This window comes from Odontesthes bonariensis, chromosome 16 (genome assembly GCF_027942865.1).
Source record: "Odontesthes bonariensis isolate fOdoBon6 chromosome 16, fOdoBon6.hap1, whole genome shotgun sequence".
In the NCBI taxonomy this organism is placed as follows: Eukaryota; Metazoa; Chordata; class Actinopteri; order Atheriniformes; family Atherinopsidae; genus Odontesthes; species Odontesthes bonariensis.
Window position 1 is genome coordinate 33,336,741 of NC_134521.1, and position 23,552 is coordinate 33,360,292.

A 23,552-nucleotide genomic window follows, 5' to 3' on the forward strand; every position below is an offset into this window, starting at 1 on the left:
CGTTTGTTGCTCTTGGCACTGAAAAGATATCATGTGGATATGAAGGCATGAACAGTGCATCCCGCTGCAGCGCTCTGTGCTGTTGTCCATTGCTGTCCAGTAGATTTATTATCGCTGTTCCCCATCGCTGTGCTATTCCATTGCATTTGGTGCCATCAGCTAATTTCACTGAATGACTCTCCGGCTGGAAGGTGTCATCAAAACTTTTAAATTTTTCCACGTCATTCACAATGTGGGATGTTGCTCCTCCATCCAGCATGATGCCTTTCTTTTTCACATTGTCTGGTGATCTCTCGTTCTTTGAGTGCTCGGCTTTGAAGAGGTGATCTTTGTTGGAGTCTTCTTCCTCTACAACTTTTCTAGCTCCATCTTGTCCTCCCTTTTTCTTGCATAGGGATTCTTGGTGTGTATTATTTCTGCAGTAACTGCACCACACTTTTCTGTAACATTTTATTGCCTTGTGACCTTTCATTCCACACTTGTAGCATGTCACATTTAAAGCAATAAAATGTAACTTCTCAAAAAGCCCACTATGGAGCTCCCCTACAGGCTTGAAGGTAATGTACGGTTACAACACCCTTTCGCTTTCACGTTTCACTTTTGTTGACGAACCGGCGAGGAGTCAGAAGGTGAAAGCTATGTCGACCGAGAAGGTAAGAGTAATCAAATGTACCTGGGAGCGTGAGAGGGGTCTATTTGTTTTTGCGGTAGGTGTGCCAGAAATCAAGTCGAAGTACTTCCGCTCAGCTCCCGGGCCGGTCCAGCAAAGTTACATAGCGCAGTTTTTCCAACTCAGACCCCCGAAGGGCATAGGAGACAGGCCAATCGTAATATTAAAACTCATTCTAGCCGCATAATTTTTTTCAAGCTGTTATTTTAAGGTAGAAATGTTACATAGTATTGCTTTAAATCTTCATCTTTTCTGTTGCCGTATGTGTGTTTGTGGAACCTCTGCCTTGTCTTACACGTGTTTTCATCACATTATCGGCAGACTCTGTCTTTTTCATCTTCTCTGCCTCTTCATAGACTCGCAGTCTTCTTTTAAAGTCTGCCAACGTAACATTGTCTTCGTTTTGTGTAATATGTACAGCTAGGAGCTTGAAGGAGTCTGGGAGTCCACCTAGTACCATGGGAACAGTTAGTCCATCACTCATGGTCTCACCTGCTTCTCTTAGAGCCATAATGATGTTCTCAGCCCTTATGAGATAGTCTGTTACACTTCCATTGTCTGCCATGTGCAGCTTGGTCAGCGATGTGTACAGGTTTATTATTCTTGGCTTACTTTTTCCAGAGTAATGTTCTTTAAGTATTTTCAGGGCCTTTCTGCCATCATCAGCTGCTTCATGCCTTATCAGTGAAAGGCTCTTGTCATCTATTAGCCTGATTAGCTCTGCATAACAGTCTGCATTTTTCTTCCGAGCTTCATTTCGCTGTTGTTCATTACCTCCACTTGGCTCATTTAAAATCGTGTCTTTCAGCTTCAAAATATGTAAATGACCAAGAAATCTGGTTTCCCACAGGTCATACTTATCTTCTGATCCGTCGAAAAGAACCTAAGGTGCTACGACTCCTACTGCTCTGGTCGCCATTTTATCTACGTGCCGATTTCACTGCAGCCTTCCTCTTTGTGTGGCTAGCTCGTTTGGTTTATTGACATCCGCGTTATACGCCGCGTAATCTTGCTTCCGAGATTATATTATCCACTTATCTCCAAGCTGGTTCACTCACGTAGTCCTTGGAAGCTCCGTGTATTACTCCACGCTTTGCTCCTCCTACGACATCTTGTGTCCAACTCTACCTGGGCCCATAACCTGTTGAGGTTAAGTCAGGAGTGCGCAGTCCTCTGCTGCGTATGGAGGATAAGCAGGATCAACTCGGTCTTTCTCTTTAGCCTCTTGGCATATTTATTTATTAAACATACAGACTGATATCACCAGAGCTCGACTCAGATACAACTGGGATTCACTCACTCCATAGCGAGAACAAATTAACCGAGAGAAAGGAAAAACGTCACTTCCTGTATCTACCATATACCTTTTAGAAAACAGTACGGTTAAAACCACCATCACATAACAGTGAGTAAGGGCGTCATCCAATTATAATACTCAACACATAGTCCGGTATGATAGGTGGCGCTGTACCCATTCCAACTATTGCTAATAGAGCCACTTCCTGTTGACCTATTCACCACCAACAACAACAAACTCAGGCATTGGAGAAAGATGGAGAACGCAGAGCCAGATGAAGCTACGTCCCTCTACATTTGGTCTGTGATGAGCTGCTTGTTGCACAAACACAATGCACAACGGAGCATTCTCCATCGCGTTGTTTCTTTCTTTCTGACGGCGACAACAACAGGAATATCGTCTCCTTTGACTTCCGGGTCATGACCCCGGGAAAAAATCTGGAGCATGCGCAGAACACAAAGTCTAATTCACCACGTGCTTCAGCGTCTACACCAGAGATACTCATTGCTCGGCTCCTCAAGCTTTAATCGGTGGCTCGCACTCGCATAGTAGCTTATAACAATATGGTAACAATAACAATACACTTTTTCAAATAACACACAGCGAAGTATCTCGGGGTCTTGTTCACGAGTGAGGGACGAATGGAGCAGGAGATTGACAGACGGATCGGTGTGGCGTCTGCAGTGATGCGGGCTCTGCACCGGCCTGTCGTGGTGAAGAAGGAGCTGAGCCAGAAGGCGAAGCTCTCGATTTACCGGTCAATCTATGTTCCTACCCTCACCTATGGTCACGAGCTGTGGGTAGTGACTGAAAGAACAAGATCGCGAATACAAGCGGCCGAAATGAGTTTCCTCCGCAGGGTGTCTGGACTCTCCCTTAGAGATAGGGTGAGAAGCTCGGTCATCCGGGAGGGGTTCGGAGTAGAACCGCTGCTCCTCCGCATCGAAAGGAGTCAGATGAGGTGGCTCAGGCATCTGGTTAGGATGCCTCCTGGACGCCTCCCTGGTGAGGTGTTCCGGGCCCGTCCCACTGGGAGGAGGCCCCGGGGAAGACCCAGGACATGTTGGAGAGACTATGTTTCTCGGCTGGCCTGGGAACGCCTCGGGGTCCCCCCAGAAGAGCTGGAGGAAGTGGCCGGGGACAGGGACGTCTGGGTTTCTCTGCTCAAGCTGCTGCCCCCGCAACCCGATCCCCGGACAAGCGGCAGATAATGGATGGATGGACACAGCGAATACTGCACAGTATTAAGTATTTTTATTAAGTATTAATTAAGGCTTAATGGTGTTTCCTAAAGGGGGAACTGTTAAATCTGGCAACGCAGCCCGCTTAAACCACCGTCACACTTGACCGCAGTGCATGCTAGCTCCTTTAGCCAGCGCGAGATGCAGGCACAATGGATCAGTTTTTAATTAAAAAAAGGCAAAAACCAGCACAAAAACCATGCTCATCCTGAATGTCTCACTATGATTACAACAACAAACTACAAATACAACATGAAGAAAGTCGAGGACATGCACGCCAGCTTCCGCTCATCCCAGTATTAAGGTAAATGTGGTCTGAATTGAAAATGTATTGGCTGTGTTGTTTCTTTTTTTGTGGGATGTTTTATATGTAGAAATGCATATTTGTAAAAGGGGACTTTAGTATGTTGTGGTAAAAGTCGCTCTTCCCTTGATTTTGCTCTTACAATGTGGTTCTTGTGAAAAAAATAGTGAGTATCACTGCTCTACAAGCAGGTTTAGTGTGACTTTCAACCCAGTTATCTCGGGGTCTTAATCCGATCCAATTTCTTGTCGTATAAAGGTATCTACATGCACTTAAAGCTGCCGTCGGCAACTTTATTTTAGTCATATTAGCTTGAACTGTCATGGGATTCTGGAAGTAGAATATTAAATAGGCTGTTTAGGAAAAATCCCGAATTCTGTAGCTCCCTCTAAAGCCTTTAATCGTGCCTGCAAAACTCGAGCGCTCCAGGCTGTTTTTAACCAATCACGTTAGGTTTATTATTTATCTATTATCTGAGCAGAACAGTCACCAACCACGTCTTCCATGCTGAGCGTGAGTCTGCCCCCAGCTTGTTTGCGCGCACACTGGTGTGAACTCACGTGCACAACCTCGTCCACAGAGGGGGAGGGACCTGAAAGTTGTATCAGTTCGAATTTTCCGACTTTAGACTCGGAATTTTGAAAACCTGCCGACGGCAGCTTTAATAACTCAGTCTGATTGTAAATTAGCCAATTATCTGATCCTTTCAGTGCCATGTGACCCCACTGAGTGTGTGTGGAGGTGAGCCCAAAGATATCTAGTTGGTACCCCTTTACCTCACACACCATCTCAGGCTCTTTCCCTGCCAGTGAGGTGACATTCCACGGCCGAAAAGCCAGTTTGCAACACCGGGAGTCAGCATGCCTAGGACCCCTCTATCACCTGCCACTTAGCTCACATCGTGTCACGGTTACTGACGTGAGCAAAGGAGAACCCAAAAGCACGACAATGAGGCAGGCGATTAGCAAGGGAAGATCGGTTTATTCAGTCCAAAAACAGTTCAGGTCACAACCAAACAAATCCGACAAGGGACAGGCAGGTATCAGGAATCCAGGAAAGGCAGAACTAAGTCAGAACAGGTAGGCTGGACTGGAAAATGCTGGAGAGCTTGGCAAAGAATAACACAAGACAATCTGGCAGGAAAAAAGTGAAAGTGATGAGTATATATACACTGAGGAACTAATGAGGAAATAGACTGCAGGTGAGGAGGAGATGGGCAGGAAACCTAGGTGAGGGAAATGAGTAAATTGCATGGCATGATCTGAAATGACAGGAGAGTTAGTGAAGTGACATGAGATAAAAATAAATACAAACTAAGAATTAGTGTATCTACGTTACACATCGTAACGAATTTCCTCCCCCAGGTGGTGCACACATGGCCCGGCTCCAGGTGAGTGCCCTGGTTTCCCTTTTCCGGGCGAAGTGCCTATTGTACACTGGTGCCGCTCTATCAACTTCTTTCAATCCCTCTTAGTCTGACCACGTGATCTTAAAAGCCTGCCAAGTGTCAATGGCCCCTCTGCTATACATAAACTGACACTCCCCACCAACTACTTTAGAAATTAAGAATTCCTTTTGGACGACAGGTGAAACATCTTCAAGAACCAAGAAGAAAAAGTCCAGTTCCCCTTATTCAAGCTCTTAGGAAAATGACTATGACCTGGATGACTAGGAATCTACACCTACATACTGTAAATTGTTCATTTGAAACAACTCACTTGGAAAAGAAAACATTTTTTTTTAGAAAAAATCTAAATCATACCAAGTATATTTGTCTCATTGAGTATCTCATTACACTTGATATAAGACACAACTGCCTAACAAGTACCATTTCAGCCAGATATAGGGACTTGTTTTAATACAATACATCTTGAATATCTTGTTAAGTGAAAAAGTCTTGAAAACATCTTGTTTTGAGTCATATTTCACATGAAACAAGCTTTTTTTTTTTCATTTGAAGAGGTTTTTAAGCTAATTTCAAGATCACTTTTATCTCAAAAGTCCTAAATATCACATTTTATTTCAAGAGATCTCGCCTGTGAAACGTGCGCGCCCTCTCCAGTCCGTGCTTGCGCAGGAACCCAAATCAAATATAGTGGACACATTACTGCCCTTACCACAGTATTCAAGAAACAAATACATCACAACAAATTCCTAAAACAATTACTAGAAATACATACATAATATTAATCAAAGAAACACAATCATATCAATGCTATCGTTTAAACCCGGGTGTGACATGGCGTTTAAATTATGAATCCATCTGCTCTCTTTTTGGTTAAGAAGTCTTTGTCTATCCCCTCTTCTTGTGTTTATGGGGATGTGGTCAATGCCTATTGCGGTGAAAGTGGCAGGTCCATTGGGATGTGCTTCTGTAAAGTGCTTTACAATGGCGTAATCGCAATTGCCACTTCTCGCTGCATATTTGTGTTCCGCCACACGATCCTTCAAGCGCCTTTTGGTGCGTCCGACATAAAAGGCATCGCAAAGAGAGCATCTCAGCATATAAATGACATGAGTAGTTTGGCAGTTTATAAAATGTCTTATATTAAAAACCTGCGTATTAGGGTGCGTAAAAACAGTAGATTTCTTCACAATGTCCCAAATCTTGCAATGTCCACATTTATAGGTGCCATTGGGCTTTTGCGAGATCCACGTTTTTGGTTGTTCCCTGGTGGATATGTGACTGCGCACTACTCTGTCACCTATAGTTGGGGCTTTTTTAAAAGAGAAAATCGGGGGTTCCTTAAAAGTGTCCCTTAATGCTTCATCACATTGGAGAAGGCTCCAGTTTTTTTTGATGATCTTGCGGATGTCGTTGGCCTCTGTGCTATAGCGCGTTGCGAAAAACATTATGTTGTTGTCGTTGCCTTTCTGTTTTCTTTTTAACAGTTCGCTTCGCTCCTGTGCTTGGGCTTTAGCAAGGGCTGTGTTCAGTACATTAGATGGATAACCCCGTTCTCTAAAGCGATCCAGCATCTCTTTGCTTTTCGTCTCAAAGTCGTCTTCCTTATCGCAGATTCTGCGCAGCCTTTGAAATTGTCCATAGGGGATGTTGTTAATTAAGGAAGGAGGGTGAAAACTTTTTGCATGTAATAATGTGTTTTTGTGTGTCTCTTTTCTGTAGATAGAAGTATGTAGATGTCCATTCGTGTCTTTGGTGATTTCCAGATCTAGGAAGTTGGGAGCAACGGCAACTCAATGGTGAGACGTTCTATCGACCTATGAAAATAAACCCAATGGAAACACTAATTAAAGAACTTCTGTGTGACGTTTATGGCTGGAAGTTGCTCAGTTCGTGGTGAGGAAGAATGTGATGTCATCTGAAGCTCCATCAGGTGGCGCCAAAGAGTTTTAGGTGAGAGTTTCCAATTTTTCAGATAGATAGAAAGATTTTTACTTTCGAACATGTATAAAAAAGAAAATGTATGTAACTATTTGTACATACAAGAAAGAAAAATAAATAAATAAATAAAAATAAATTCACTCACATAAAGTGCTAATACATAACAAAACAACGCACATTGTTGGAAAAAGGAATGGGACAAAGTGTAATACTTTTTTAGTTTCCCACCCCTTTTTAACTACTCTTCAGTTTGTAAATATCCTAACTACAATACACCTATATAAATATATGCCATATATATATTTCCCAAATATCTAAATAAATATATAATCACAAAAATAAATATATACTACACACATATCCTTGTAAATATAAATATAAATATGAATATATAGATATATATAACTATCCCCATAAATAAATATATACCATATACTAATTAAATTACAATATAACAATTAACCCTATTCTATTCATATATTTATCCCTCATCGTCCTTCCTCTTCCATGTACTTGTTTAAAAATATTTTTTTGTAAATTTTTTAAAACAGAATTATATTTGCACTTTGTTTTATTTCTGTCTCCAGACTGTTCCACAAAGCCCCTCCACAGCTCGATACGCACATGCTTTTCATATTTGTTCGGACCTTTGTTTTTTTTTAAATTTAGGTCTACCCTTAGATTCACTAAACATTCCTTGTATGTTTTTTGGCAATAGATTATTTCTCACTTTGTACATTAATTGTGCCGTTCTGAATTTGATCCACAAATTTCAACATATGTGACTTTATGAACAGTTCAGATGAGATGATGATCAGCAGTTATGACAGATACAGATTTATGAAAGCTGCAGTAACTGTAGGACTGAAGTACGGCAGAAGTCCTGTATTTATAGATTTATTTATTCATTAGCAAGTGTCAAATACTTTATTACAACTTAGTCCATCATTAAACATTTCATCTGATTGCAGAAAATGTATAAAAAATGTTAATTCAAATGTTTTAGTTAAAAAATGTAACAGACAGAAGTCCAAAAAAGTGATTTTTACTTTATAAGTTTATAGAATTTACAGTAACAGTTATCTGTTACAACACAATTAGTAGAGAAAAATGATGTAATGTTGATGTTGTAATGATGTCCTGGGGGGTATTCCTAGAAAGTAGCTAAAGAAAGCCAGGCCATAGCCGGAAAGCGTCGCTTGAACTAGCGCCATCTCCCATTTAAGCCTCAAGTCGTTCCTCGAAGATATTTTAGCTGGATCTCGGTGAGGCTAATCCAAGCGAGGCTTACATAGCCTGGCTAAGTGCGAGTGCACGAGGAACGTAAGAAGCCCTGACGAGTGGATGGTGGAAAAACGGAGATCTGTGTGAAAAGGAGAGCAATAGCGCTGTTATTTTTTCGGCAGCTGAACAAATAATGCTGATGGAGCTGTATGAGGATTTTAAAAGTGTCATCACCAGAAATGGTAATACAGCTGCGATTAATAAAGCGAAGAAATGGCATGACTAACAACTGCTGACAGACTAAATGCGTAAGTTATGAAAGTTTCATACCATTGTCAATTGTTAGACATTTATTTTACTGTCCTCATGTATATGCTCTCCTCTTGGTGTTATAATTTGTTTACATAAAGCATGCTGAATTGTCTCTGTATGAGATGTACAGCACAAATATACTGACCCTGCTCACTTTATTAATAATCCAATAATCGACACGCATCATCATACTTTGTGACTATATTATGTGTGTGTGTGACCCACATATTATTTTTTCACTGTTACATCTCAACAGGAGCAATCTTAACAGCCAAAAGCGTACCTGGCAGCAGGTGAAGGTAAAGTACAGGAAAATATTTCAGAGTGGTAAGTAGCCTTTGAAGAAATGTGTTTGTCCAATAAAGAGAGCACCAAACTAGATATGGAAGAAACTGAAAATAAAAAAGATCAAGCTAGAGATTATGAAACTGGAGAGGGATGTTAGTATAAATTCAGATAAAGGAGAATTTCGTGTTCGTGAACTGTATTCAATTCTGTTTTCTATCCACAGCTTGAGAAACATGTAATACTAATTAAACAATTCAACACAACTTGAACTCAAACTTGTCATTATTGTACGGTTCATGCAACGTGTTAGAAATGTGTTTTTTACATTTATATTCACAGTGGGGTGCCATGACCTAAACTTGTGGAAAGTTATAAATCATCTCTGTCAATTTAGCCTCCTTACACTTGCTCTGACTTAAACTGCTACTGTGTCAATGCTAAATCATGAAAAGAAGTTCTAACTCAAAGGTCACAACAATAAGGATCAAAGGAAATATGTGTCCCTGTATATAGGTCCTCACTGTGTCAGGAGAAACTGAATCCTTTCAGGCACTGGAAGCTCCAGGGACTCAGACTTCAGCCTGAAAAGTTGTCCACAAGACAAAATGTATAAAATATGAAGTATACTATTAATTTAAGATGGCTCTGTCAGAAGTCAGCCATGGTGCCTGAGAACTTTAAGCGATGAACCTGTATTTAATTTGGCCAAAGGTCATTTCTATCCGTGCCCTTGTTGTAGCATGTGCATGTGCCCTTGTTCCTGGATCAGGATATGGCGTGAGGAGGTACGGTCGGCCAGCATGCATAGCCTCTGTCCCCAATAGTTTTGTGACGTTCGCGAACGAGCCGGTTCTTTTGAACGGCTCTTTTTTTTTTTTTTTTTTTTTTTTTTTTTTAAGTATTTTTTTGGGCTTTTTATGCCTTTAATGTTAGGACAGTTTGAGAGAGACAGGAAGCAGGGGGCAGAGAGAGGGGAAAGACACGCAGCACAGGGCCACCCGGTGCGGGACTCAAACCAGGGCCAGCTGCAGCGAGGACCGCAGCCTATGTACATGGGACAGCCGCTTAACCCACTACGCCACCGCCCGCCCCTTGAACGGCTCTTTGATATGAACGAAGAGAGCCGAGTCGCGGCGGCGCGGGAGCCGTTCTATTTCTCGTTCTTTTTTTTTTTTTTTGTCATGCGTGTTTCACGCAGCTCCCAGGGGACATCTAGTTGCGGATTCCCCCCACAAAGGACAACTACGACTAGGGGGGTAGGGCGCAGGCAGCTCACTCAGGCGCCGTTTACACATACCCGGGTATTTTGAAAAACGCATATTTTCTAACCTTCGTTTTCAAAAAAAAACCCGTGCACACAGCCCCGTTTTTAAAAAAAACCCCGTCTACATTGATCCGGAGAAATACGCTATCAGGAGCTGTTAAATTACGCCAAGCCTGACGGTGGCAATGTTAGAACAATGAGAATTCCACACAAGCCAATCAGAAGCCTAATAGAGAACCGCTGACAGGCAACTTTCTTCACAACATCAACAGAAGCGCGCATGTGAGTACTCTCACCCTGGATGTGCGGGCGTAGCAGTTCTGCTAGGGAAAGGAGTGAAAATCGTGACATCCTGAAATTTTCCCTCCATTCCTCCGGGACAACAAAGCCATTTTCAAAATTTTCCCACCATAAAGCAGTCCGTCCGGGTCTAATCCAGAATCGCCGTCGCTGGCGGTGGTATGGCCGGTCTCTGTCTGCCAACAGAAGCTCCGCAATTGTTGCCCTCCGCGCCGTAATGCGCCTTTGTTGTTCAATACTTTGTAGGAGTGTAATTTTCAAAATCACACAAGCGAGTATAGCTCTCAACAAAATAAATGCTGCTAGTACCTCCATGCTTGCCAGATAAACAATGAATGGCGTTATCCTGCCACTATGGTGGATAGGGGCGGGGCTCTGTACTATGACGACAACTCCGCATTCCATTCTGAAAACTCCGTTTTCGTCTTTCAACCAGTTTACACACAAACGCTAAACGGAGTTTTTAAAAAATCTCCACTTTTGCCGGAGTTTTTTTTTAGCTTCGTTTTCGGAGGAAAAAACTCCGTTTGTGTGTAAACGAAAGGCACAAACGAAGGGAAAGGTCTTCGTTTTTCAAAATACCCGGGTATGTGTAAACGGCACCTCAGACACTCACTGCTCATGTGAAGGGCACGTGCAAGCTGCCATTTACTGGCTACTGGCGCCTCCCAGTGGAAGTCAAGGGAAACTTGGCTTTCTCAGAATTCTATAAAATGGCAATAACAAACTAACCATTTTCATTGATCAAATACTGCAACTTAACATCCAAGATTCTACATACTGTGTTTTCAAGCATGTTACATTTGATTTCAAATGGAGATGGCGTGTTAAAATTACAGTTCTTCTAATATGTATGATTTCTGCCGCATTCCCAAATGTGTGCAGGATTTTGTGTTTGTGGAGTAACCAGAGACGGTCAAATAGGACTAAGAAAATCTTTGGAGTAACCATGGGTATGAGCGGACATGGCGGAAATTGATTAAGCCTAAAATACTTTAAAAAAAAAAGAGCCAAACGAGCCAGTTTTTTGAACGGCTCTTTGAAAGGAACGAGCCATAGAGAGCCGGATCCCCCAAAAGAGCCATAAATCCCATCTCTAGTCCCCAAGCAGGACACCATTGAACTCTCCTCAGTCGCGTAAGAAGTTGGCCGTGGGCCCCGGTGCGACATGTGGAATACGGGCCCTCTAGTGGTCATAGTGACATTTAAGGGAGGACTTAACATAAGGGTGCCTAATCCTCAAGTATCAAAGATAGCCTACAGAAGTAGTTTATATTGTTGTACATAAAAACATACTCCACAATATTGAGTCAATAATATGGGAAAACTATACAAATCATTGTTATTAATAGGCCTATACGGTAATCAAATATATACATTGACATTAGCGCATGCCATGGATATGCTCAAAGCGCTGAAACCTCGCCTTCTGCTGAACTGCGCAGAAACTGAACTTGGGCTTTACAACTGTGCAGAAACAAAGAAAAAAAATATTCATACAACTGTGCAGAAACAAAGAAAAAAATATTCATACAATTGTGCAGAAACAAAGAAAAAATCATACGACCATCAATGTACATTAATCAGAATGCCATTTTACGAGCCTTGCGTTGTGCAAAATCATCAACGATGTCACCAATATTTAATGCTCTGCCTCTCCTGTTTTCAATGGATAGTATAGCTAACCCACTGAGTCTCTCCTGTCCCATGCTGCTCCTCAGGTATGTCTTTATAAGTTTTAGTTTAGAAAAAGATCGCTCAGCTGTTGCCATAGTCACAGGTAGTGTGAGAAACAGCATGAGCGCAGTGCACACTTCACCGAATGTGGATGTTACCGTATCATAATCCACCACAAGCATTTTGGCCAGTTGTAAAATGGATGTTTTTTGCGCAATCTCTGATTTGAAACACGACCTAAATGAGAGGAGTTGACTTGGAAACGTTGGTGCGATGTCCCTGGCATAATAATCAGATAAACGCTTCGCTTTTGCAAACAGGTCATCATCTCCTGCGAGCTGAAGGGTGGTAGGACGCAAAGCTTCAAACAAACGACACGTTTCCCGCATACTTTTGAATCTTTGTGAGAGTTGGGCGTTTATTATGTCCAGAGCGCCATTAAATATATGCACTCTGAAGTAACTCTCTGCGTCGGTAAAACGCTCATCTTCAGACAGTTCGTCAAAGTGACGCTTCACTCTCCTTGCCCTAACATTTTCAAATGCGCTCTGAACCCCCCATTTACTTGCGAGCGTCTGCGCTGTAGTCTTGGCCTGGTCAAATGCACCCCGGTACTCAGAGATGACTTGTATCGAGTTTTCTAGTAACTGAATTGCGGTCTGCAAATCTGTGTCTGTCTTTTGAAGTGTTTTTGACACAGCATTGACAGTCTCCAACACTTTTGTCTGCACGACGAGCAAAAAAATGAAATTAAATTTTTCCATCAATTTCGTAAGCCCAGCGGCTTCGTTACGCTCATCCCTTTTGTCGCTTGTCAGAGCTATTTTTGTCAGCACCCGCATTACATCCACATACCTGTACCGTATAGCACTGAGGGAATCGAATCTGGAGGACCAGCGAGTGGGGCATAATCGCTTCAGAGTCACATCTGGGTGATCTGAGCCATCTGCTGTTATTATGCCACTGAGCATGTTCCATCTTTTAATGCTGGTTCCAAAGAATGTGTAGATGTGTTCTATGGTGTCATAAAACCGGTCAATCTCTGGGATGTTTTTCACTGCATCATTCAAAACCAAATTCAGATTGTGCGCTGCACAGTGAACATATGTCGCAAGCGGCTCACTCTCCCGTATTCTGGCCTGCACCCCTGAGTAAATGCCACTCATATTTGCGGCTCCGTCGTAACCCTGCCCACGGCATTTTGATAAGTCAAGACCGTTGCGCGTGATGCTGTCCAGCACATTAACTGCCAACTCACTTGCGGATGTATCGACGGTCTCCACAAATCCCAGAAACGACTCCATTATTTTTACATCGACAGCTTTGTCCATCGCATTTCGAACTATTGTTACATATCTGTATACTTGGCTGAGTTGGTCGTGCTTGGACATATCCTGTGTGCTATCCATTATGATGGAAAAAAAACGGAGCTTCATTAATATCAGCTGTGATTGTGTGCTGAACTCTCAAGGACAGTATGTGAATGAGCTCGTTTTGGATTGCTGGACTTAGGTATTTAATGGAACCCTGTGGTCGGCTTATGAGCTCTTTCAGTAAAGGGTCGTAACCCGCGAGCAGCTCAATTATAGAAAGAAAATTCCCACTATTGGGCTGTCCCAGTACCTCCCGATGAGCCCTGAATGCAAGGTTACAAGACGCCAGAGTAAATGTAACATTGACTATGCGCTCCAGCACTCCTCGCCAAAAAAGCGCGGCATTACGCACATCCCTCTCCAAATCTTTGTCAATGGTACCATGGAGCTTCCATTGCTCAAACACAACACAGGCTGCTACATGTGGCTGAGAGGACTCGTGACATTCAATTTTTTGCGCCAATTGGCCCCAATCATTAACTCCATTCACCCATGCGTTATTATAATGCGATGAACGGCGATCTCCAAATAGCCAGCATGGTTCACAGTAAGCACAATCCAATTTTGGTGAATAGCAAAGCCACATCCGTGGCAATTTGACACCTGCCTTTGTTTGGGTATGATAAAACACATCAGAAAAAGAGCGATTGTGTCTATTTTTAGGAAAAGGGCCGCTAGGTTTACATGAACCCATTGTTAAAATGTAGTTTTTAACAGAAGCGTCCAAGACATGTTCTTGAAAGTGTCCCCTGTCTGTAGGATAACGTTCTTCCCCCGCTCCTGTCCTGTCCAGCTCCTGTTCTGCACTGTCACTGCCTGACGCCTGTTTACCACTAACAGTTTCGTCTGCAGACAGGTCACCTGCGCCACTGACTTCATCGCTAGTTTCTGGTTCTTTCTGTTGAGAGCTGCAACAAAGATTATACGAATCGAAATTTAGAATGAGCATGCAGTTTACTATAGGACTAGGCTAACAAGCGCTAGTGTAATGGATGACAACTGCCAACTAGAGTTCGGCGTAGAACGTTAGTAAACCTCCCTCCCGAAGCCTCATACAGTAGTTCTATCGGTACACTGTAACATGCTAACGTTCAAATAGCTAACACTTAGCTTATCTACTAGCAGCGATCATATGTCAGATCTGTGTGATTATATGTATCTCGGTGGATTCTACGTTCTACAATGAATACCCTTTCTATGTTGTTGTAGGTAAAATCCAACATGTTTGATCCTGAGCTCACACCTGTTGCATGGTTCTTCACAGTCGCCGCAAGGTGTAGGTGTTGTTCTGTTCTTCTCACTGCTCTTGGTGGTAAACCCGAATTTGTCCAGTTTTGGCAGTTTTGCCACCCTGTCCTGTTCCTCCCTGCGCTCCTGTCGCTTCTGGGAGCCGCTTTTGTGTTTGAAGGGCATTGTTTCGCTCGCAACGATAACGGAGATGTATCCACCAAAGACCAGTTACCGAGATCAGCAGCATAGATACCCAGAATTCTTTGTCATCTCCATAGAAACAACACTTTTTCGCGCACTTTTGAGAAAGATAATGACAACAAACAATGGTGACCATTTCATTTTATTTCACCGGTTCACGATCTGAAATTTGGATAAACATGTAGGCCTATGCTTACATCTTCGTTCTCGTAGAGAACGGCCCGGCGGCAGCCGGCTTCTTGTGATCGTGCGGTTCTCGCGAACAGAGCTGTCCGAGCGGCTGACAGATCATGAAGTGCTGCACGGGGTCCGCGGGACGTGCGGAGAAGCTTAGATTTGCTTGCGACCGGCAAGGTGACCTTCGCTGGCCAGGGTACTGAAGTGCCACTGACTGAGAGCTCAGCGGATGACGGGTGAGCGTAGAATAAATCCTGCATCGTGAATTAGGGGCGTGCCGAATTTCGTTGCACTGAAATTCCACCGAATGACAGCTCAGTGGAGAATAAACGGGCCCTGCAATGGCCACGGGCCCCGGTGCGGCTGAACCGGCTGAACCTGCTATAGTTACGCGCCTGACTCTCCTGCAGAATAAGAGAAATGTTGGATGGATATACATGTGTTAAGACTTGGCAATTTGATGCAATATGTGCCTTATATGGCTATCTATAATAAAGTATGACGAGCACTTTAAATTCCTTAAGATGACCTCTACACCTGACCTCTCATTACATTACAAATTCTGCCTATGCTACACCGGCCATTTAGCCTCAATGTTGGAAATGAAATGACCTCCATCATAGATCATCTGTATGCACGGAGGATAGGAGTCAATGATGAGGTTTCACAGGGCATGAATGTAACATTGCTCAGCATTACTCAAAGGGGTTGATGTGGTATTTTTCAAAATGAGAAATCCAGTTCAGAGTCTATGGACAATTATCCCCAAGTGTACCTGTACATTTAGGATTTTCGGTTTACATAGTCAGCCTCCACGGGTCCAGCAGGGGCCTGGATAATGTGACAATGTTTAAATCCAGACTGAAAACAGTTCTATTTATATGTGCATATGACACCTGAAAGTATTTTATCTGCACTCTTCACTTTTAAATTAATTAATGAATGATTTTTTTGTTTTTTGGAATGATTTTATTGCCTTCTTGTGATTTTATGTAGCTGTAAAGCACTTAGAATTGCCTTGTGTACGAATTGTGCTCTATAAATTGCCTTGACTTGGATGCGTGACATTCGCAATAATGACACTAACCCTCTGTTCAAGTCTTAAAGCAGGGCTCAGTAATACGGGGTTTGTTTACCATGCAATACACACCCCAAAGCTGTAGGGGGAGCTCCGTAGAAAATAGGTGACAGTCTAGCCAGACTGTCGTAAACCCACCAGAGGCAATTTCCGGTTTATTTTTCAAGACACTGGCAGAGAGTTGGAGAAGACGACGGAGGTTCGCGATGTCTTCAAAGGTATGTAGTAAAAGTAATTATCAAGACAGTATAAAAGCTAATGGAGAGGGGGTGTGTCTATCAGGCTACCTGGCTCGGGTCAGAGCCCTTTACGACCTGCCGTGAAGCAGTAGTTCTCGGCTCTCGTGTGTCGCGAGACTTCCAGAGCTAAACAAAGCACGCGGCGCCACACGCAAAGTTGCAAGCGCTGTTTCGGGCTAGGGCCACCAGATGGAGATGGAAATGTCAGCGTTTTCATCGGAACGGGTCAGCCAAGCAAACTGATGATTGCCAAGCAATTTTATGACCATGAAAAAGTTGCATAGCATGTCTTTAACTCAAAACCCATCCGTTCAAGTGTGCTTACCTCCATTTATTGCTCCGTTCTGTGTATTTTTAATATGGTATGTTTTAATTCCTGCGTTTTATCTAATATCTTATTTGTACAGTGTCCTTGACTGTTTTGAAAGGAGCTTTCAATAATTTGTATCATTAACATTCAATTCAATTCAATTCAATTCATTTTTATTTATATAGCGCCAAATACAACAAATGTCATCTCAAGGCACTTAGATAGTAAGTCCAATTCAAGCCAATTGGAATTCAAGTAATTAATAATAATCATAATTCATAAAATAATCCAATTCGTTCATATAGAGCCAATTCAAAAACAATTTCCTAGCTAAGAAAACCAACAGATTGCACTGAAAACTTTTTGTTTTTCGGTCCAATCTCCCGGCCTGAGCGTGCCTGAGGCGACTGTGGAGAGAAACGACTCCCTTTTAACAGGAAGAAACCTCTGGCAGAACCAGACTCAGGAAGGGTGGCCATCCGCCTCGACCAGCTGGGGTTTGAGAAGACAGAAAGGGGGGGAGGGGGGCAGGGGGCCACCGCGACGGCGGCACTGTAACACCATTCAAAGGATATCTGTTGGAACAGGGAAACACGAGTTAATGACCATAATAATATCACATATACATAAAGAGAGTAAAGTGAGGAAAGGTGTGTCAGATGAGGCCCCCCAGCAGTCTAGGCCTATAGCAGCTTAACTATGGGATGTTTCAGGATCACCTGAGCCATCCCTAACTATAAGCTTTATCAAAAAGGAAAGTTTTAAGCCTGGTCTTAAAAGTGGAAAGGGTGTCTGCTTCCCGGACATTTACTGGCAGCTTATTCCACAATAGAGGGGCCTGATAACTGAAGGCTCTGCCTCCCATTCTACTTTTAGAAACTCTGGGAACCTCAAGTAAACCTGCAGTTTGGGAACGAAGTGCTCTGTTAGGAAAATATCTTACAATGAGATCTTTAAGATATGATGGAGCTCGGTCATTAAGAGCTTTATATGTAAGGAGAAGAATCTTAAATTCTATTCTGAATTTAACAGGGAGCCAATGAAGAGAAGCTAAAACTGGAGAAATATGATCTCTCCTGTTAGTTCTCATCAAAACTCTGGCTGCAGCATTTTGGATCAGCTGAAGGCTTTTCAGAGAATATATGGGACAGCCCAATAATAAAGAATTACAGTAGTCCAATCTTGAAGTAACAAATGCATGAATTAGTTTTTCTGCATCACTCTGAGACAAGATGTTCCTGATTTTAACAATATTACGAAGGTGAAAGAAGGCAGTCCTAGAAACCTGTTTTATATGCGAGTCAAATGATAAGTTCTGGTCAAAAATAAACTCCAAGGTTCCTCACTGTAGAACTAGAAGCCAAGGAAATACCATCTAGAGTAACTATATAGCTAGACAATTTCTCCCTGAAACGCTCAGGTCCAAAGATAACGACTTCAGTTTTGTCTGAATTTAGAAGCAGACAGTTCTGAGCCATCCAGGTCTTTATGTCTTTAAGACATGCTTGTAGTCTGACCAACCTATTGGGTTCATCTGGTTTTATAGATAAGTACAGCTGAGTATCATCAGCATAGCAATGGAAATTTATGCCATGCTGTCTAATAATGTTACCTAATGGAAGCATGTATAAAGTAAAAAGAATCGGTCCAAGCACAGAACCCTGGGGAACTCCATGACTTACTCTGGTGTGTGAGGAAGATTCTTCATTTACAAGAACAAACTGAAATCTATCAGATAAATATGATTTAAACCAGCCTAATGCAGTTCCTTTAATCCCAATAACATGTTCAAGTCTGTGTAATAAGATACTGTGATCGACCGTATCAAATGCAGCACTGAGATCCAACAGGACAAGCACAGACACAAGTCCGCTATCAGAGGCTAAGAGGAGATCATTGGTAACTTTCAGCAGTGCAGTTTCTGTGCTATGATGCACTCTGAATCCTGACTGAAACTCTTCAAACAGATTATTTCTGTGTAAATGATCACAAAGCTGAGCTGCAACTATTTTTTCAAGAACTTTAGACATAAAAGGGAGATTGGATATAGGTCTATAATGAGCCAACACTTCTGAATCAAGAGTAGGTTTTTTAAGTAAAGGTTTAATTACAGCAACCTTAAAAGTCTGAGGTACATATCCTGTCAACAAAGACAGATTGATCAAATCCAATATGGAAGTGTCAATTAATGGGAAAACCTCCTTGAACAGTCTGGTTGGGATTGGGTCTAAAACACAAGTTGATGATTTAGAAGAGACTATTGCTGTTGTTAGTTCAGAGAGATCAACTGGGCAGAAGCCGTCTAAATACAAATCAGGTTCTAAAGATACTTCTAAAGCTGCTGTACTTGATGATACATCACTGATAATTGTGGGAAGGACTCCATCAATCTTCTCTCTGATAGAAATAATTTTATTAATAAAGAAGCTCATGAAATCATCACTGCTGAGAGTTAAAGGAATAACTGGCTCAGCAGAGCTCGGACTCTTAGTCAGACTGGCTACAGTGCTGAAAAGAAACCTGGGATTATTCTTATTCTCTTCTATCAATGATGAATAATAAGCAGTTCTAGCTTTACGAAGGGCTTTCTTATACATTGTTAAACTATCTTTCCAGACTAACTGAGACTCTTCTAAATTAGAGGAACGCCACTGTCTCTCCAGCTTTCTTGCAGTCTGCTTTAAAGCACGCAGCTGTGAATTATACCAAGGAGCCAACCTCTTCTGACTGATTACCTTCCTTTTCAGAGGGGCAACATTGTCCAGTGCTGTACGCATTGAAACTATAGTGCTGTCAACAAGAGAGTCAAGTGCTGCTGGAGTAAAGTTTAGGTAGTCGTCCTCTGTCATATCTGCACATGGCAGTGAAGAAAAGGATGATGGAATTAATTCTTTAAATCTGGTTACAGCATCCTCTGATAAACACCTTCTATACGTAAATTTCTTCTCAGAAACTGTATAGTCAAGTAATGTAAACTCAAAGGTTATCAGAAAATGGTCAGATAAGACAGGGTTATGAGGGAACACTGTTAACTGTTCACTCTCAATGCCATAAGTCAGCACAAGATCAAGGGTGTGATTAAGGCAGTGAGTCGGTCTGTGAACACTCTGAGAAAATCCAATAGAGTCCAATATAGAATTAAAGTTCATATTCAGGCTGTCATTTTCAACATCTACATGAATATTAAAGTCACTATTAAAGTCATTATTACCTGTCCCCCATTTTTCTGAGTCTGGTCCTACGTGGGTGTAGATCGGATGTTTGTTAGGTATTGATTAGTTTTAATGAATACCATGTTCTCTCTCATTTAATTTCATGTTCAATACGTGTGTATAGTTGCGTTTCTTTAGTTGCACTGGCACTGACTGATTGATTTTTCGAGACAGTGAAAGTGCTGATATGATAACCACAGTTTTTGTTTAATTTTTTAGACAAGACATGAGTTGCGGGAGCGCAGAATTCTAGGTGAACATTTCTTTCGGGAGTCTGTTTCAGCCGGTCGGACATTCTTTGAGTTGCAGCTAACCTAAGCTTCAACTTTAGCCTACCCGGGACCAGGCTAGTTCAGCAGCATAAATTACCATGGTTACTCAGCGGGTGTTCAAATAAGCCACGTTTATGGAACGGAACTCTCGCTAAATTTAGCCAGAAGTAGCGAAATAAGCCAGGCTTTCCGCTAAGCCAGCTTCTAGGAATACCCCCCTGGTTCTTCTCTTGTTTTCATTATAAAAAAAACTACTTATTTAGAAGTAGTTTTGGCGCTATATAAATAAAAATTAATTGAATTGAATTGTTTTTAATACCCAGTAGTATTTTAGTGATTTTATATTATTTGATTATGTTGTATTTTATTGCTTTCACTGTTCTTTTATTGTTTTTATTCTTCTCTTTATTTATTACCTGCTGTAAAGCACTTTGGTACATCGTAAGGATTGTCTGTAAAGGGCTGTATAAATATATTTTATTGTACACCACTTTGCTCAGCTGTTTCTGAGTTTAAATGTGCTTTAGCACTACAAGTTTACTCTCTAATTCTCTAAAATGTAATAAACATTTGAAGCTTTTTTATAACAAACGTGTTACGTGTGTTTTTGTACGTTGTTTGTGGATAAAACCAACAGTAGTAATGGTGTACTGTAATAGAGCCATGTTGGTGTCTTTATTTATGCTTTCACTTTGAAGCAGAGCGGTCCGTAACGACACGCCTCCGTGATCTGATTGGCTCAGCGGCTTGCCAGTCTGTGAAGACGCAGCCAATGGGAGCCTGCGGCAGGCGATACAAACTGCCAGCCGCCATGTTGTGTCTCCGGGGGCCCGGAGGGACGTCCGGTAGTAAACTGTAGATGACGGTACCACCCGCTCGGCTGCTTACAGGACCGGGACCGCAGCTGGAAGCCATGAGCCGTCCGTCCTCAGCCGGAGGTGGAGGACTCGGGGGCGGGAAAGCAGGTGGGGGAAAGCACGGCGGATCGGGAGGCGCCGCTTCGGCCGCCGCCGCAGCCGCAGCAGCAGCGGTAGCCGCCGGTGTGAGTTCCGTGGCCGGGTCGGGGTCTGCTGCCCCGTCGCTCGCCCTGTCCCTGCCCACGGCCAGCCTTCCCGGGCAGTCCTCGGAGCTCACGGCGCTGTTCGAGTGCCCGGTGTGCTTCGACTACGTGCTGCCGCCCATCCTGCAGTGCCAGTCGGGTCACCTGGTCTGTAACCAGTGCCGCCAGAAGCTGAGCTGCTGCCCGACCTGCCGAGGCCCGCTGACCCCTAGCATCCGGAACCTGGCCATGGAGAAGGTGGCCTCCACGCTGCCGTTCCCCTGCAAGGTAAAACCCGCACAGCCGCGCACTTCAGCGCACTTTGCACTCAACTTCTTCTTCGCACGCACATAGACTTGTGTGCGCGTGTGTGTGTGTGAGAGTGTGGTGACGTCACAGAGGAACCAAAAAGGAAGTTTGTGCTGGTTTGGAAAGAGTCGGAGTGACGTCACTGCGGGCACAAATGATGTTTTATCCACAAAACATCTGGAAAGCTCAATCTTTACAGTTAAATTCTGTTGTTTAATATTTAATATAAGTTCTTCTACATGAGGTGTGTTCATTGTCTGTGATAAAAGCAGGAAAAATGGGTGTTGAGCATGTGTCAGGGGTCCAGTTCATGATTCAAATCAAATCAAATCAAAGTTTATTTGTAGCACATTTCATGTACAAAACAATTCAAAGTGCTTCACATCAAATAAAAGCATTGCAGCAGGGAGTGGAAGAAGCATTAAAAATGCATAAAAGAATATAAAGAGAAACAAATAAAATAATTTAAATTAATTTAAAAACAAGCAACAGTCCAGATAAGTTCAAAGATATCGTGCAGATTTCATGCATAGACACATGAGAAAATAAATGTTTTTAACCTGGATTTAAAAATGTCTCCATTTGGTCTCCACTGGCAGTTTGTTCCACTTGTTTGCAGCATAACAGCTAAATGCTGCTTCTCCATGTTTGAACACGTCCTCTTCTTATAGATTTAAGCAAGTTTGAGTAGAACCGTCGACAAGGCGCTCGGACTCCATTACAGATGCATTAAAGTTGAATCGACTGTGGCTGAAAGCCGAGTCGTGACCCCGACCTGAAGAGGAGCAGGTCTGATGGAGGCGGGTCAGGAGGCAGAACACAGCTCGGAGCTGCCCTCGGGGCAGATTCAGGTCAGCACTGATGGATAAACTCTTCATCTGTGATTATTCGTCTTGGGAAGTGAGCCCATTTGTCAGAATAACTGCGACCTTCCTGGGAACTCCGTCATGTTCACGATTTGATGTTCTCAACCCTGCAAACTGCGTCAGAATCCCCGATACCTGGTGCTCCAGATGTTTGCGTGAAGGAACCAGAAGCTGCAGGTGCTGTCCCCTCTGGGCTTCCGTAGTCCCTCCCCTCTGCTTTAAGTTCCCACAGGGCTCAAAAGTGGAAGCATGCGGGGAAAAGTTGGCTCCTGACTGACGTTCTCTGCACAAATGGCTGCTTACTGCTGCGTAGTGTTACGTTTTCAGGGTGCGTGAGGCAGCCAGGATTAGAAGAAGGTATATCCCTCACCTTCCTGCCCCTCTGCAGTGAGCTGCCCAGCTGCACAAAACAAGTTCTTATTCAGGTAATAAAGGACAAAAGTTAAAGGGATAGTTCACCTCTTTTTTTTATCCAAACTTTCTTTATTGTTTTTTTCTTTCTTCACACAACAATCAGGATCACATTTTTACAAAAGACAGTGGTTCAGAGTAGGGGTGGGCGATATGGGCAAAAAAAAATATCTCGATATTTTTTAGGATTTTCACGATAAAGATATTTTGACGATATTTAAAAAAAAAAATTAAAACTTCCGTTAAGATCACAATAAAATGAACACAAGCATGCAAGTCTAAGCACACACCGCCGGTACAGTGAAACTGCGAATGGCTCATTAAATCAGTTATGGTTCCTTTGATCGCTCTACCGTTACTTGGATAACTGTGGCAATTCTAGAGCTAATACATGCAAAACGAGCGCTGACCTTCGGGGATGCGTGCATTTATCAGACCCAAAACCCATGCGGGTGCCTCTCGGGGTGCCCCGGCCGCTTTGGTGACTGATAACCTCGAGCCGTTTCTCAGGCTACTTCTCCCTCCGGAGAGGGAGCCTGAGAAACGGCTACCACATCCAAGGAAGGCAGCAGGCGCGCAAATTACCCACTCGGGGAGGTAGTGACGAAAAATAACAATACAGGACACTTTAAATCCTTTAACGAGGATCAATTGAAGGGCAAGTCTGTTGCCAGCAGCCGCGGTAATTCCAGCTCCAATAGCGTATCTTAAAGTTGCTGCAGTTAAAAAGCTCGTTGTTGGATCTCGGGATCGAGCTGACGGTCCGCCGCGAGGCGAGCTGCCGTCTGTCCCAGCCCCGGCCTCTCGCTGTCCCAGCCCCTGCCCCCCTCGATGCTCTTAGCTGAGTGTCCCGCGGGGTCCGAAGCGTTTACTTTGAAAAAATTAGAGCGTTCAAAGCAGGACGTGGCGCCG

At 43.0% G+C, this 23,552-nt stretch overlaps 1 protein-coding gene across 1 annotated transcript in view; it reads left to right on the top strand.

Moving 5' to 3' along the window:
- Positions 1-20,815: 20,815 nt before the first annotated feature.
- siah2l (seven in absentia homolog 2 (Drosophila)-like) overlaps positions 20,816-23,552 on the top strand; it is a 49,032-nt gene continuing 46,295 nt past the window's right edge. The window contains exon 1 of the mRNA XM_075486929.1: positions 20,816-21,342. Coding sequence (XP_075343044.1) covers positions 20,875-21,342 — 468 coding nt within the window. The 5' untranslated portion in view covers positions 20,816-20,874. The remainder of the gene's footprint in view (positions 21,343-23,552) is intronic.